The sequence below is a fragment of the Oncorhynchus mykiss genome, chromosome 10 (assembly GCF_057628025.1).
Source record: "Oncorhynchus mykiss isolate SJ-2025 chromosome 10, ASM5762802v1, whole genome shotgun sequence".
NCBI lineage: Eukaryota > Metazoa > Chordata > Actinopteri > Salmoniformes > Salmonidae > Oncorhynchus > Oncorhynchus mykiss.
The window spans coordinates 49,008,785-49,024,217 of record NC_143031.1 but is presented as its reverse complement, the minus strand read 5'-3'; the positions used below and the strand labels follow the sequence as shown (position 1 = coordinate 49,024,217).

At 48.1% G+C, this 15,433-nt stretch overlaps 1 protein-coding gene across 1 annotated transcript in view; it reads left to right on the top strand.

The window, feature by feature from the left end:
* Positions 1-15,433, top strand: part of dacha (dachshund a) — a 130,289-nt gene that overhangs the window by 99,763 nt on the left and 15,093 nt on the right. The window contains 4 exon segments of the mRNA XM_090186985.1: positions 4,913-5,065; positions 5,487-5,659; positions 7,441-7,600; positions 7,880-7,954. Of these exon segments, the coding sequence (XP_090043111.1) occupies positions 4,913-5,065; positions 5,487-5,659; positions 7,441-7,600; positions 7,880-7,954 (561 nt within the window).

Genomic DNA, 15,433 nt, shown 5'->3' with positions numbered 1-15,433 from the left:
AGTATCACTGCCTAGTATCACTGCTCTGGCTAGTATCACTGCCTAGTATCACTGCCTAGTATCACTGCCTAGTATCACTGCTCTGCCTAGTATTACTGCCTAGTATCACTGCCTAGTATCACTGCTCTGCCTAGTATCACTGCCTAGTATCACTGCCTAGTATCACTGCCTAGTATCACTGCTCTGCCTAGTATCACTGCCTAGTATCACTGCCTAGTACCACTGCCTAGTATCACTGCCTATTATCACTGCTCTGCCTAGTATCACTGCTCTGCCTAGTATCACTGCCTAGTATCACTGCCTAGTATCACTGCTCTGCCTAGTACCACTGCCTAGTATCACTGCCTAGTATCACTGCCTAGTATCACTGCTCTGCCTAGTATCACTGCCTAGTATCACTGCTCTTTATTAAGCGTTACTTTGGACATAAAAGACTGTAAAAACACCAGTAAATCAGCTCCAAGTGATTTTAATTGTGGAAATCTGTTCCAAAGTATTGCTATGCATAATAGAAAGATATTCACACATTTTACAAAACTTGAGGAACACCTGCTCTTTTCATGATATAGATTGACCTGGTGAATGCAGGTGAAAGCTATGATCCCTTATTGGTCAATTGTTAAATCCACTTCAATCAGTGTAGATGAAGTGGAGGAGACAGGTTAAAGACTGATTTTTAAGCCTTGAGACATGGCTTGTGTATGTGTGCCATTCAGAGGGTCATTTAAGTACCTTTGAACAATGTATGGTAGTAGGTGCCAATCGCAAAAGTTTGAGTGTGTCAAGAACTGCAACGCTGCAGGGTTTTTCACGCTCAGCTGTTTCCAATGTGTATCAAGAATGGTCCACCACCCAAAAGACATCCAGCCAACTCGACACTGTGGGAAGCATTGGAGTCAACATGGGCCAGCACCACTGTAGAATGCTTTCGACACCTTGTAGAGTCCATGCCCTGACAAATTGAGTCTGTTCTAAGGGCAAAAGTGGGTGCAACTTAATATTAGGAAGGTGTTCCTAATGTTTTGTACACTCAGTGTATAACGTCATCTACGGAGTTAAGTTGTGATGCTCCAAGAAGTGTGTACCGCCAACTACATCAAGTCACTATCAGTCGACACTTGTGAAAATGTCTATTCTTTAATGCATTGTCCATCCTTAAATGTCCAAAAAAAAATTGTCCTGTGTAACTTCAAGCCTTTCTTTGGGTGCTGAAGTCTGTAGTTTTTGATAAAAGTAGCATTTTACACAACCTCTGCCATGAGCAGATTTTCTCTTGATTTGGCAAGCGACGCATAAAAAAAATCAACATTCTACTTTTAAATTTTTTTTTTACAATGGATCCCATCTCCAACTACATAACAATCAGGACAATCGTTAAAGAATGGACCTTCATACAATTATCGAGCGTTTGAAACCGCTAACTTCGGAGGAGGTGCAACTCAAATGTTAGGAAGGTATTCCTAATGTTTTTCTACACTCAGTGTGTGCGACCGCATACGAACGCAAGCAAGGTTTGAAACGATTGTGTTTTAGTCGAATAGTATATCTGTTTGGCTTCTTGCGGTCAATTTGCGGTCCACAAATGATTTACAATCCTCTTCCAGCCCCCTGACCATCCGCCCAATAAAAAAAGTCCTCCCGCAGCTGAATCTAGTTGATGATCCCTGCCGTGTGGACTAATAAAGTAGCGCCAAAATAAAGAAAACACCATCATACAATGTCTTAATAGGTCGTTGGGTCATTACCAGCCAGAACAGCTTCTATGCGCCTTGGCATCGATTCTACAATCGTCTGGAACTTTATTAGAGGGATGCGACACCGTTCTGCCACGAGAAATGCCATCGTTTGGTGTTTTGTTGATGGCGGTGGAAAACGCCGTCTCAGGCGCCGCTCCAGAATCTCCCATAAGTGTTCCATTGGGTTGAGATCCGGGGACTGAGACGGCCGTGGCATATGGTTTACGTCGTTTTCATGCTCGTCAATCCATTTAGTGACCACTCGTGCCCCTGTGGATGGGGGCTTTTTCATCCTATGGGGGCATAGTCATGGTAGCCAAAACAATGGCATGCTGAATTTTTTTTATACATGACCCTAAGCATGATGGGATGTTAATTGCTTAATTAACTCAGGAAGCACACCTGTGTGGAAGCAGCTGCTTCCAATACACTTTGTGTCCCTCATTTCCTCGTGTTTTCCATCCTTTTTGGCCGTCACCTGTGTATCTTATCGTTTGTCTGTAGTTTCTAAGTTCAATTTCATAGATGCTTCGAACCAGATAGTACCCAGATAAATATATCTGACAGAAGGGATATATACCAGCATAGACTGATAGAATAACACCATGTGCTGTAGTATGTACAGGCCATGACTATTGAAGTGATTGTTGTTGGGTTACTTTCCGTATTTGACATGGATATCTAGTTGAGAGTGCATGCACAGTGAAACAGCGCTTTTCCTCGGGGCATAATTACTGATCCCTGAGAATAAGGTGTCGCTGAGCCGTAATTTTCCTCTGCTGCGTTGCTGTAACTGAATGTCCTTGGATCAGCCAGGCTTAATTGATTTCCCATGGAGAGAGGGGGGGGGGGGGGGTAGAGAGAGAGGGGGAAGAAGAGGGGGGGAGAAGAGAGGGGGGGGAGGGGGGAGAAGAGAGGGGGGGGAGGGGGGAGAAGAGGGGGGAGAGAGAGGGGGGGAGAAGAGAGAGGAGGAAGAAGAGGGTGGGAGGAGAGAGAGGGGGGGAAGAAGAGGGTGGGAGGAGAGAGAGGGGGGGGAGAAGAGGGGGGAAGAGGGAGGGGGGAGAAGGGGAGGGAGAGAGAGAGGGGGAGAGAGAGGTGGGGAGATGGAAAGGTAGAGATGGAGAGATGCTAAGATAGAGAGAGAGAGAGACACGGGATGAGGGAGAGGGAGAGGGAGAGACGGAAAGAAATCGAGAGAGAGATAAAAAAAGAGATGACAGCAGGATAGAGAGACATACGCTAAGCTGGAGAGACCGACAGAGGAGGTGTGAGACATGTCTTAGGTTTTGGGCTAAGGGAGGGTAGAGGATGGGGGTCTCAGGTCCAGTGTAGTGTAGTGTCGGGGCGGTGTAATTACACTGAGCTTTTTAAAGCATCCTGTTAACCAGCTCTGTCAGCGAGGGCTAAGGAGACGCACCCTGATGGACACATTCTCAAAGCATGACTGACGGATGGACAGGGCGCAGAATCGCTGCCTTAATGGCATTTCTCTCTCCCCCTTTCTCTCCTCCCCCCCCCCCCCCCCTCTCTCTCTCTCTCTCTCTCTCTTCTCTCTCTCTCTCTCTCTCTCTCTCTCTCTCTCTCTCTCTCTCTCTCTCTCTCTCTCTCTCTCTCTCTCTCTCTCTCTCTACATTGGCAGGGTCTCTGGCTAATTACGCCTCTAGCCAACGCTGGGGGAGCCCTTGGATGCAGCCCAAATGGGCCATCAGCACCATTGCTGGGGACTTTTTTAGCACCCCCGCCCTCTGATATACTGCACCGACGGGAACTTCAAGTCCGAGCCGAATTGCCACTGAAGTGGTCCGGTCACCAAGGTCAAACGGTTGAGTCATTGGACCTCCAGTAAAAGTTAGAGGCTGCCGCTGCGTTAGGAGGGAGGAGCTCCGGGCGAACCGCTCCCAGTAGACCTGTACTGAGGGATAGGCTCTCCTGAGACCTGGCTCTCCTCTGTGCCCTTCAGGCCCGATTCTCTCCAAAGCGCCTGGAACGGAGGGGATTTTGAAGACATTCATCGCTAAGCCTTTATTCGGTCTTTCAGTGCTCTCGTCTTTTTGTTTGAAAGGTCTCATCCTTTCCAGGATTACTTGGCGGTCTTATAACTTCTCCAGGGCCGCTTAAGAATATCGGATAGCACTTAGACGAAGTGTGTACCCGATGGAGCCGTTCATAACTAGAGCTGTTACCCTACTTGTTTTCATCTGTCCTCCCAGACATATCCCTCTCGTTGTCCTTTTGTTTCATTCCCGATACATTCGAATACACACTGCTCTCCCAATATCCGTTTTTGTCTTTGGCGGTCGTGGACCACAACACACTCGTGCTCAAACCTACTTGCAGGCTTGAACAATGCTCTCTCTTTAACACAGACGTTGCGCACCGTGTCTCAAATACACATACTCCTGCGAAGGGACCCTGAGCCTCAGGTGTTGGACTCAGCCATTGGTTTAGCCGTTTTTTGTTTTTTTTCTTCTCTCTTTTTCTTCTCTCATTCAAATGGGTCCCTGCTGAAAAGCAGGGGGATCCTACAGAGGAAGAATTTAATTCGCATTATTATTAGAAGAATCACTCACTGCAATCTGTTGCAAAAACACCATCTGGCATTTCACTCGGAGGACTTCAGTTGCTTATTAAGCAGAATTGAACAATGATTTCGACTCCTCTCGCGTTTGCTTCCTCCCCCCACCCCCACCCTCCCTTCCGTAACTCTACTTAGGTCTTTTTATGGTTCCTCACCACTGGGCTTCCATTACATTTCATCTTATTGATTTATTTATGTATATGAGACACTCAGCCGCGAATAGCGTTGACTGGAACGTGTTAACCCTTTAAGGGCCCCGAGCTGGGATTTGACAGGAAATAGGTGATTTCCTGTGCCACGTTCTGCCTCGTTCTAATGGATGGCCTGCCTGCCTGTAGTGATCACTGCAATAGCGCCCAACGCTACTCTACTCGGCCGTACAGTATCATATCTCAGCTGTAACCCAGCCTGAATGTGGACCTCACAGGGACCTACAGTGGTCATTTAAAGGCTGTTTACATGGTCTTCACAAGGCAGGGCTGTGCTTTCACAGGCCACCCTAGTTTCATGCCATTGGGATGTGTGCTGCTGGGCTGTTGTGTAGGCGGGCTCCTCCTGCTCACCTCCCTCCGCTTGTCTCCCCTGTATGTGTCCCCAGGCGGCAGCGAGTCCTCCTGGGACAAAGAGAAGCTCCAGTCTCCCCCCTCCTCCGGCGCTGCCCACGGCCTCGGTCACGCAGGCCTGTCAGGGCAGCACGGCCTGTCCAGCTCCCACCTCAGCTCTCTGCAGCAGAACCACCTACTGGCCAACCGTGAGTCAGACGCCTGCACACACTCATCCTGCCTCCTCCCCCTTTCCCCACACGTCTCCCTCAGTCTGTCACCAACTCTGTATGGTCGTCTGTCTGTGCTATGGTTTAAGCGATACAAACGTATCTAATAAAGTGTAATAGTGTGCTGTGTAGGAAAAGGTTAAACATCCATCCATCTCTCTCTCATCTCTCTCTCTATATATATATATTTATCTCTCACCCTTCTTTCTCTCTCTCTCTTTCGCTCTCTCTCTCCCCTGTCGCTCTCTTTCTCTCTCCCCCCTCTCGCTCTCTCTCTCTCTTTCTCTCACTCTCTCTTTCTCTTCCCCCCCCCTCTCTCTCTCTCTCTCTCTCTCTCTATCTCTCTCCACCTCTCTCTCTCTCTCTCTATCTCCCAACTCTGTCTCTTCTCTCTCTGCAGGACTGGACCTTCCATTCATGATGATGCCCCACCCCCTGCTGCCCGTCAGCCTGCCGCCTGCCTCTGTTGCCATGGCAATGAACCAGATGAACCACCTGAACACCATCGCAAACATGGCCGCTGCAGCTCAGATGCACAGCCCCTTGTCCAGAGCAGGAGCGTCTGTCATCAAGGTAAGACAAACGAGACACACACACACACATGTTCACAGTTCATACCATCCATCTGTGAATGTATTTCAACACTGCTCACTACACCACTAGTGATATGAGAACCGAATGTGCAGAAAGTGAGAGACATCCCGTTTAAAATGCATGTTAGGCTGTGGCTACAATAACAGCACTGTTGACGGGGGGTGGAATTCAGCTCTAGAGGCCAGTAATGAGTAGAATTCCACGTTGGAAAGCATGTTAATATCGACATAAGAAAACAGAGGGCTTTTATGTCATTAGTATGCAATCCTCATGGATGTATTTAGAGATCTGTAGATATGGTTGAGTATACTGAGTAGATTCTTTCCTTCCGTCTCCCCACATGAGGCCAGAACAGAGAGGATGGGTAAATGTGTCCTACACAGGGGGTTGGCAGACTGCTACGGGAATGTGTGTGTGTGTGTGTGTGTATCGCTGAGACTCATGGCTCGTGTCAGAGACAGCCAGGGGCTTAGAGAACAGGCAAGGGATATATCACACACACAGATACACACAGATAGACAGACACACACAACCACACAAAAATCTGTTATGTTCCCATAATGCCTTTAGAATCCATACTTTCATTTCCTGCTGCTATTTTCCAGCATCAGGTTGATCGATTGACCGAATTCCTTTATTTGCGTTTGATCAGACACTCGCATGTTCCCCCCATTCATACTTCGTACACAGACAACGTTTCCCCCATTCATACTTCGTACACAGACAACGTTTCCCCCCATTCATACTTCGTACACAGACAACGTTTCCCCCCATTCATACTTCGTACACAGACAACGTTTCCCCCCATTCATACTTCGTACACAGACAACGTTTCCCCCCATTCATACTTCGTACACAGACAATGTTTCCCCCCATTCATACTTCGTACACAGACAACGTTTCCCCCCATTTGCCTGATGATTTGTACCCGGTTTTCACTACACCTGAAAGGGGTATCCGGAAAAACATGGCAAATGAAAAGCCAAAGAAAGACCTCGTCATGAGTCCTGCGTTTTTTCACAGACCCTGTAACCAAAATACAGGTACGGGGTTTGTGTGAACGGTTCCCTGCTTTTCTGCAGGTAAATTCATGGACACTTCCATTGTTTGATTCCTCCCTAATTTGAAATGCCAACAGCCCACCTTGGTGTACCGACACTAACCCATAACTCCCCATTTGCCAGTTACCCACTGATATGTATAAAAAGGGGTATAACTGCAAGAAAGTGGTATATAAGGGTCTGTTTGAAAGGGGGTCGTATATATATATATTTTTTTACGGGTAATATGCCACATCTTCTGTCTGAAATGGGTGACACTGCTTAGCTCACCCATCAAGACAGACACAGCACCCTCTCCCTAGTGACCTGCTCCAGACAGGCATGTTGGGGTGTATTTTTAGTGTCCAGCACACAAAGTGAGAGGAGGGGTGTGTTTTTTGGCGAGGTGGCGAGGGCAGAGGGCCCCCGTTGTACCGTAGATCTGCTCTATTTAAATAGTGCCACCCGGTTCGCAGATGGCAGAGGGAGAGAGCAGCGTCTGGTGCTGTTTACTTTCCCAGCATCCCCTTCACCCCGGCCTGTTTGCCTTACCCTACCTATATAGATATCAGCGAGGAAAGGGCTTTATCTCCCTGTCTGACGTTAGGAGTTTTAGGGATGAGAGGCCAGTAGATCTGAGTTGGCCACAGGTGTTGTAGCTAGCTAAGTGTGTGTGTTTATATGTGTGTGTGTGGCTCTGCAGAATTAACTTTTTACCAGTCTGACCCTCGGTCTCTGTGGCAGGAGTGTGTCCAGGACAGCCCCTCTCCGGCGCCCTCCATGGAGGAAGGTCCTCGCCCGGGCTCCCAGCCCTCCTCACACCCCAGCAGCAGTGCCTCCAGCTCCCCAGCCCCACACCAACACACCCCAGACCGCCTGGGTGAGACCCAAGCACATTTTTCTTTCTCTGCCTGTCTCTGTGTCTGTCTGTGTCTCTGCGTCTCTCTCCATGTCTCTGTCTCTCTGAGTCTGTCTGTGTCTCTCTCCATGTCTCTGTCTCTCTGAGTCTGTCTGTGTTTTTATCTCTCTCTCTCGCTCTCTCTCTCTCTCTCGACAGTTGTTTGTAAATAAATAATCAGTAGAAACAGACAAAGAAGGAGACTGGCACACATCTGCAGATAAACATGTGTCGAACACTGACTTGTGTTTGTTCCTTCAGCGATGAATCCGGTTGACGGAGGCCTCGGGGAACGAGAGGCTGGGATCAACATGAAAAAGATGTTCAAAGAGAAAGGTATGTGTCGGGTTTGTTTCTATGTATGGTGCGTTTGTGTTCGTGTGAGAGGGGAGAAGAGAGCAGATACTTTAAGCAAAGGCCATTGTTAAGGAGAAACGTATAACAGAGCCAGGTTTGATAAAGCGCTTCCAGTTATCGTGGTTAGTGTCCCCGCTACAAAGCCCCTGAATCTGATAGTCCGGTGAGAAATGAGGCTCTAAGTCAACATACAGAGAATCAATGAAAGCTATCTGGACAACACAACCCAGCGTCGCTGAGACTTATTTGGGTCAGAATGACGGGCACACTCAGCCGGTGGCAGCGCGCGGAGCGGCATGGGAACATCACAGACAAGGGTTAAATAGCGCCCAGAGGCAGCGCCCCCACCGCCATGGTTACCGTGGCCACAGCACAGCCAAGTAAAGATGTGTCTCCCTGCCGGACCATTAATCTGAATCACAGCATTTTACTAGTGGCCCCCCGACTCCCCGACTCCTTTCTTATGCAACAAGTTCCTATTATTAGGGAGCGCGGCGCAGTAACCCCCAAGCATCCATCACTGTCAGGGGGAATTAGGCTGGAGGGAGGCCCAGGTAGGAACCTTCCAGGGGGGGGGGGGCTCACTAACAGGGGGAGAGTGGGTCTCCTGTGAGTTCAGACTAAAAGAGGCCTGTGTGTGTGTCTGTGAGTGTGTGGGTGCGTGTGTGCATGCGTGTGTGCGTGTGTGTGTGTGTGTGTGCGTGCGTGCGTGTGTGCGTGTGTGTGCAGGGCCGGCTCCATAAGATGTCGCTTAGGGCCCCCGGCTACTAGGGGGCCCTCCACCCTGTGGCAAAATGTGTAGAATTGCAGCAAACATGCTTTAAAACTGCACCGTACAGTATTCTCTGTGGCCCATGGTAAAATTTGGAGATTTCTTTTCTCTGTTCTGCCCGCGAAACAACATTTCGCTTAGGGCCCCCAAAAGGCTAGGTCCGGCCCTGTGTCTGTGTGTATGTCTGATACAAGCAGGATGTGTGTAAATACATGTAGCAAAGACATCCCCCCCCTGAGAGCCTTCCTGGGAGATTAGCTCATGTTCTGCATTTAGTCATACTAATACCACTGTGGATGAACACACAGCCACTTCATAGCAGCGAGACCACGATCTCCTGATCGTGGAGAAAGCATCTATCCCAGCTGCATCGGTAACAGAGGCCTTCACCTTCACATCCAGGGGAGCTCATTACGGAGAAGTACACCCCCCTTCTTCGTCACGTTGGTACGACTCTCTATCAGCGTCACGGACGGTCCGTCTTAATGAATCACTTAATTAGGGCCTTAATTGAACATCTACGAAGCGTTTATTTATGAGGTTCGTCGCAAAGCGCTGGTGGCCAAGGGTGTGGTTCTGTCAGTGGCCCGACGCGCGCGCACACACACACACACACAAACTGTGTATCGTGGGCTGACACAGGGTGTGTCAGCGTGTTTTCTCGTGTGTGACTGTGGGTGTTTACATGTTCGCGCAGCGTTTTTTTTTGTGTCGACGCGCGCGTGTGTGTGTGTGTGTGTGTGTGTGTGTGTGTGTGTGTGTGTGTGTGTGGTGACAGTTTTTCCACTCATCATGTATGTTTGTGCCTGCTGCTGTATTATGGGTAAGGGAACCGGCAGATGGTAAGATCTAATGCACAGCACACTACCACGAGGAGACGGAGCAAAGATGCCCCCAGGCACTTTTAAAGAGATTCAATGTGCACCTGGCCTCTGACCATATTTTATTAATGTGTCTGGAACATAATCCACCCCCCCGCCACCCTCCTCCACCTCCTCCTCCTCCTCCTCCTGCTCCTCCTTCCGTTGTTATTGTTTGGGAGAGAGGCGGCCGGTTTGGTAGAGAAAAGAAAGTGGGCCTTGTCATAGCAGTGGATATAGGTCAGTGACACAAGGTCTCTGGGATTAGGAAGGGAGACGCTCTCTCTCTCTCTCTCTCTCTCTCTCTCTCTCTCTCTCTCTCTTTACTCCCGCCTCTCTCTCTCTCTCTCTTTACTCCCCCCCCTCTCTCTCTCTTTACTCCACCCCCCCCTCTCTCTCTTTACTCCCCCTCTCCCTCTCTCTCTCTACTCCCTCTCTCTCTCTCTCTACTCCTCCCTCTCTATCTCTCTCTCCCTCTACTCCCCCGCTCTATCTCTCTCTCGCTCTACTCCTCCCTCTCTATCTCTCTCTCTCTCTTTACTCCCCCCCTCTCTCTCTCTGCCTCTCTCTCTCTCTCTCTTCCCAGCCTCTTTATCTCTATCTCTCTGCCTCTCTCTCTCTCTCTCTCTCTCTCTCTCTCTCTCTTCCCCGCCCCTTTATCTCTCTCTCTCTCCCCCTCCATCTTTCTCTCCTCTCTCGCTCTCTCTTTGCGTGGAGACATTCCCTTGCAAAATTGTCTTTGTCTTTTAATGGAACCCATATGTGCTTTCATGCACAAACTGTGTATTCAGGTCTTAGACTGATACTTACCCGTCAAGAACACTGACCTGCTCTCTTTCTTTATACCGCAGATCGCCAATGATACACACTCAGACACGCACACTCCTAATACCCATCTTTATATACAGACAGGTCCAAAATGATTGGCACCCTTGATAAAGTTGTATTCAATACATACATATACTGAGCTATATTGTAGGTTAAAAAAAGAAAATCTACGATGATATTATTTAATGCTAATACAATTGAAAAAAATGAAGGGATTTTATTTAACGAGTAATAAAAACATATATCAAAAACGATAGGGCTCAAAATGATTGGCACCCCTGTTTCAATACCTAATACTTCACATTCACATTCTTTCCTGCATATGATTCCTCTTTTCGACACCAAACGTACAATATAGTAAAGTGTGAGTGTGAGTTCACGACACGCACACGCACACGCGCACGCACACAAAGACATACTTCAAATATCCCAGTGAAGCCCACCAATGATTTTGTGACCTACAGTGCCCCCCCCCAACCCACCCACCCAGGGCAGAGGAGAGCAACATGGGCTGTACATAGGCGATGGGACAGGCAGCAGCATCTATGGTGGACTGGTGGAAGCCTCCATCCCTGAAGGGATGTGAGCTAACTGTTCTATATCACCTGGCTCTACGCTCTAGTCTGGCCAATGCTGAGCTAACTGTTCTATATCACTTGGCTCTACGCTCTAGTCTGGCCAATGCTGAGCTAACTGTTCTATATCACCTGGCTCTACGCTCTAGTCTGGCCAATGCTGAGCTAACTGTTCTATATCACTTGGCTCTACGCTCTAGTCTGGCCAATGCTGAGCTAACTGTTCTATATCACCTGGCTCTACGCTCTAGTCTGGCCAATGCTGAGCTAACTGTTCTATATCACCTGGCTCTACGCTCTAGTCTGGCCAATGCTGAGCTAACTGTTCTATATCACCTGGCTCTACGCTCTAGTCTGGCCAATGCTGAGCTAACTGTTCTATATCACCTGGCTCTACGCTCTAGTCTGGCCAATGCTGAGCTAACTGTTCTATATCACCTGGCTATACGCTCTAGTCTGGCCAATGCTGAGCTAACTGTTCTATATCATCTGGCTCTACGCTCTAGTCTGGCCAATGCTGAGCTGAGCTTCAACACACCAAGGCCAAGTTTAGTCCGAACACAGCCTTACATTGACTTAAGGATTCAGTCGGTCCCCTCTCAGCCTTTTCTCAATATCCACTGTAACCAGCAGCATCCTGACTCCTGACACTTCCACACAACAGCCGTAAAGCTTATTACCTTTCATATTCTCTCTTTACCCTTTCGTCCCGCATGACCAAAGGCAATAGAGCCTTGCGAAGAGAGGGCTCCAATCTTTGAATAATGTTTGCATGGTGTGGATTGTTGTGGCGGGAAGGGGACGAGTTGGGGCACCCCATGCTAGACTGAGTCTGTATGATAAACAATGTGACACGGCGGTACATGGTGATGAATGGCCCAGCCTCCGGCACGGAGCACCTTTTTTTCGGGTGGGAGTCCATGGAGTGAACCCCCTCTCTCCAGCTCCATAAATCACTGGCTTTGCTGGTCAGTAGAGTGAGAGCCGGAGCAGGGCGAAGAAGCAGTGGCGGACGGGGTTTGCTGGGGGCAAGGTCTTCTCTCTCTCTCTCTCTTTCTCTCTGTCTCTCTCTCTCTCTCTCTCTCTCTCTCTCTCTCTCTCTCCCTCTCTCTCTCTCTGATGTGAGACATTTGAGAGTGCCCTCCATTCAGTCCCTAGCCCAGATACTACTCTGCATTCCCGTCCTGAACAAGTTTTTACATTTCCATACAAACAAAGATTCTCAGCAGATGTGCGAAGCGAACATTATTGGACGTTGCCTCGATGCTGCAACGTTCAGATTCGCTTGAACACTTTTCTTTTCATTCGGTCTTTAAAACTCGCAACCTTTCTTTCTTTTTTTTACCTCTGGCAAAGGTGAAACAGTTTCCCCTTGTGAGCAGGGCTGGGACGGTACCAGTACCAGGTCCTTTCAAAACCTGCCGCATGTGAAATATTGTGTGCTTTAGCCTGGAAAAGAAATACGTTTGACTCTGGACGACAACCATAATGATGTTTGTTTCCAACATTAGGGCTGTTTACCAAAATGAGTTTATCCCCTCGGCGTTTTGTTTCCTTGCCACGATAGCAACGAGTATTGCTGTACTGGTATCGTCCTACTTTTTGTATACTTTTTGTATACGTTACGAGGTCCTTATATTGTCTTTGTTCTTTTCATCTCATGTTGTCATTCTCCTATAACCTTTCAGTATACGACTATCTTTTACCTTTACATGTCTACTTTATTATAGACGTCACGTTCAGCCGGAGTACTACTGTAGTCCTTCTGAATGACAAGTATCACTTATGGAAGTGGAGACTCAGCCAAGAGGAATGTCTGGCACGAGGAAAGGTAAACGCTCACTTATCAATCCAGCGCTCCACTCTCGGATCTGTTTTCATCTGGCACGTCCAAGGAAACGGCTCAGGATGTACGTCCCTGTGTGTGAATGTACAGGAAGCATCAGGGTCCAGATGGGATCTGAGATCAGGCAGGTTCTGTGTTTATACCCACCTGTGCATCAGATTAAACACCCTGCTCGAGGATACATAGCCGTGTCCCACCTGGGAGGAGTGGAAACTGAGGCCTGGCACGCCATCCGTCCACTTCCTGTCCCTCTTAGCGAAGCTGCACCGAGGCATAGCTGGATGACGTATGTTTTGTGTTAGTCCAGGCTGAATGGGCCGTGGAGTGAAGGCCTCAGTAGAAAGCAAAGTGGACTCAGGACCAGTCAGGACCAGCCAGTTTTCCACAAGGCAGATATGAGGCATCTGGTTACAATCAATGTTTCCCTCCGCCATTATGAAATTAGCTGTGCGGAAATGATTTGAAACGGCCTGTAATGATTTCTGATAGAAATGTGCAGCATTGTTTCACTCTTTGAGATAAGCGAACCGGTAAATCAGTCAAAACAAATGCAAAGAGCCCCTTCACTGGGGGAGGAAAAATGACCCCCCCCCCCCCCCCACCCCACCCTTTTTTGTTCCAAGCCAGGAGTCTGTACTTTAACTGCGTCAGCTTGGCTGCATTTCACAACTGATAGCTTCTTAACTTCTTGGCGACAGATGTGGTTATTCTTTGCGAACGCAAAGGATAAATAAATAAAAACACGTCATAAGCCTTCGCCGTTTTTTGTATTTTTTTTAAAGAGCTCCGTCCTCTTATCTTGTTGGGGGCCTATTTGTTTATGGGGGGGAACACTTCCCTGTAATGTGCAGAAGGGACCATCCGCGCAGGCGGCTTTGAAGACCCTTTTGGATCATTAGGCTGATTGCGGTTCTAAGTGAGTTTGTGATGGTTTAATTAAACTCCAGCTTTAAGCTGTGGGCCTCTTCAGTCTTCAGTAGCCAGTTGGTTGCTGTACACACACATACACACACACACACACACACACACACACACACACACACACACACACACACACACACACACACACACACACAACTTATCTGCTTCTCTGTCTCAAGATGGATACATAAATAAGTACTGTGCTGTGCCTCCAGACCGGAGACGTTTGTGTTTGTGGATAGCAGAGTGAGCCATTACAGTCGCTGGTTAATTTAGGGCAAGGTTGTTAGCAATTGAAAGTCACCCGACTCACCAGCACTCTTGGCTGAGTGGCTGGGTAATAAATTATCCCACTCGTTCCTGTCAAAGGGGGGTGGTAGGGGGAGGGGACAGACAGGTGCTGTGGTTCTGCTCTGGTTCTGGGGGTAGATTGGTGGGTGGGTACCCACTCAGACTGAACCTGTTACTGTTACCTGGGATGTGTTCTCTCTCGGTGTCCGAGTGAGGCATCCGGGCAGGAAGGTAGAGTTGGCAGTGTTAGTGTCATGGCAGGATGCCGTTATTCCCACTCCCACACACATGGTGCATCCCGGGCCAGGGGACACATGGTGCTGCCTCCCACTCCCTAGGCCTAGTCCACTGCTGCTTCTACACATACACACAAACTGCAGAGGGTTTGGTAAGAGCCCAAACGCCTTTGTAAAAAATACAATTTGAAAAGTCTGAAAATGAAATTCAAAGGATTTTTGTGCTGAATATATTATCAGTCCCCCATTTCCAACCAATAAACGGTTAGTGATGGTTTGTGAACTCCTGAACAGAAGTATGGACTCTGACTCTGACTCTCTCTCGCTCTCTCAGCTCTTCATCTCTCCTGGTCCAGAGAAGTGTTGACCCAGTATTTCTCTCACTTAATATTCCTCATATCACTACTCAAAGGCTAATTGGGGGAAGAGATACCTCATTAAGGTTCATTTGATCTATGCATATTCATTAGCTGGAGGTTGGTGCATTAAGCAAGAAAACACACAGAGCCTCTCATCCCTTTGAACGTGTTTAGTTATGTATTTACCTGCACACTTCCTGTTTATATTTGTCCACCTAAATTGCCGTCTCCCCTTTTTTTTCCCCTCTCTCCATCAGACACAAGTTTTGAAGTGGGAATCCCCACGTGAGTTCTGTGAATTAGAACAAACTTTTCCTGAAATCAATCTTTTTTTTCTCCCATAATGTAATGGACACGTAGGTGCTCTGTGATGTTGTGCTCTGTGATGTTGTGCTCTGTGCGTTCACAGCAGTCCTTACAGACCAGAACGCTAGCTAGCTACCTTCGGGGCAGAGATCAATGCAGTGCCAGCTTTATGGGCCCGACTGCAGCTCGCAGACGGCACTCAGCGCTAATTTACATTCCTTCAATTCTTTATCTTTAGTGCTTTAGCAATTTAGTATACGTCGACTTCCACGTATGGCAGTTAAAATATAATAAAAGGACCCCCACGCACACTTCCCCAGCCCTGTTCTTCAGTTTCACTTTTATTGTCATGCTTTCATCTTCGGAAAATAATGAACATTGGCCATTCCTTCTTGACTTGGTTAAGCTCATTAAGTTCACCTTGTTTTTTTGTGTGTTTTTTTTTTTTTTTTCCGTTGTGAGCC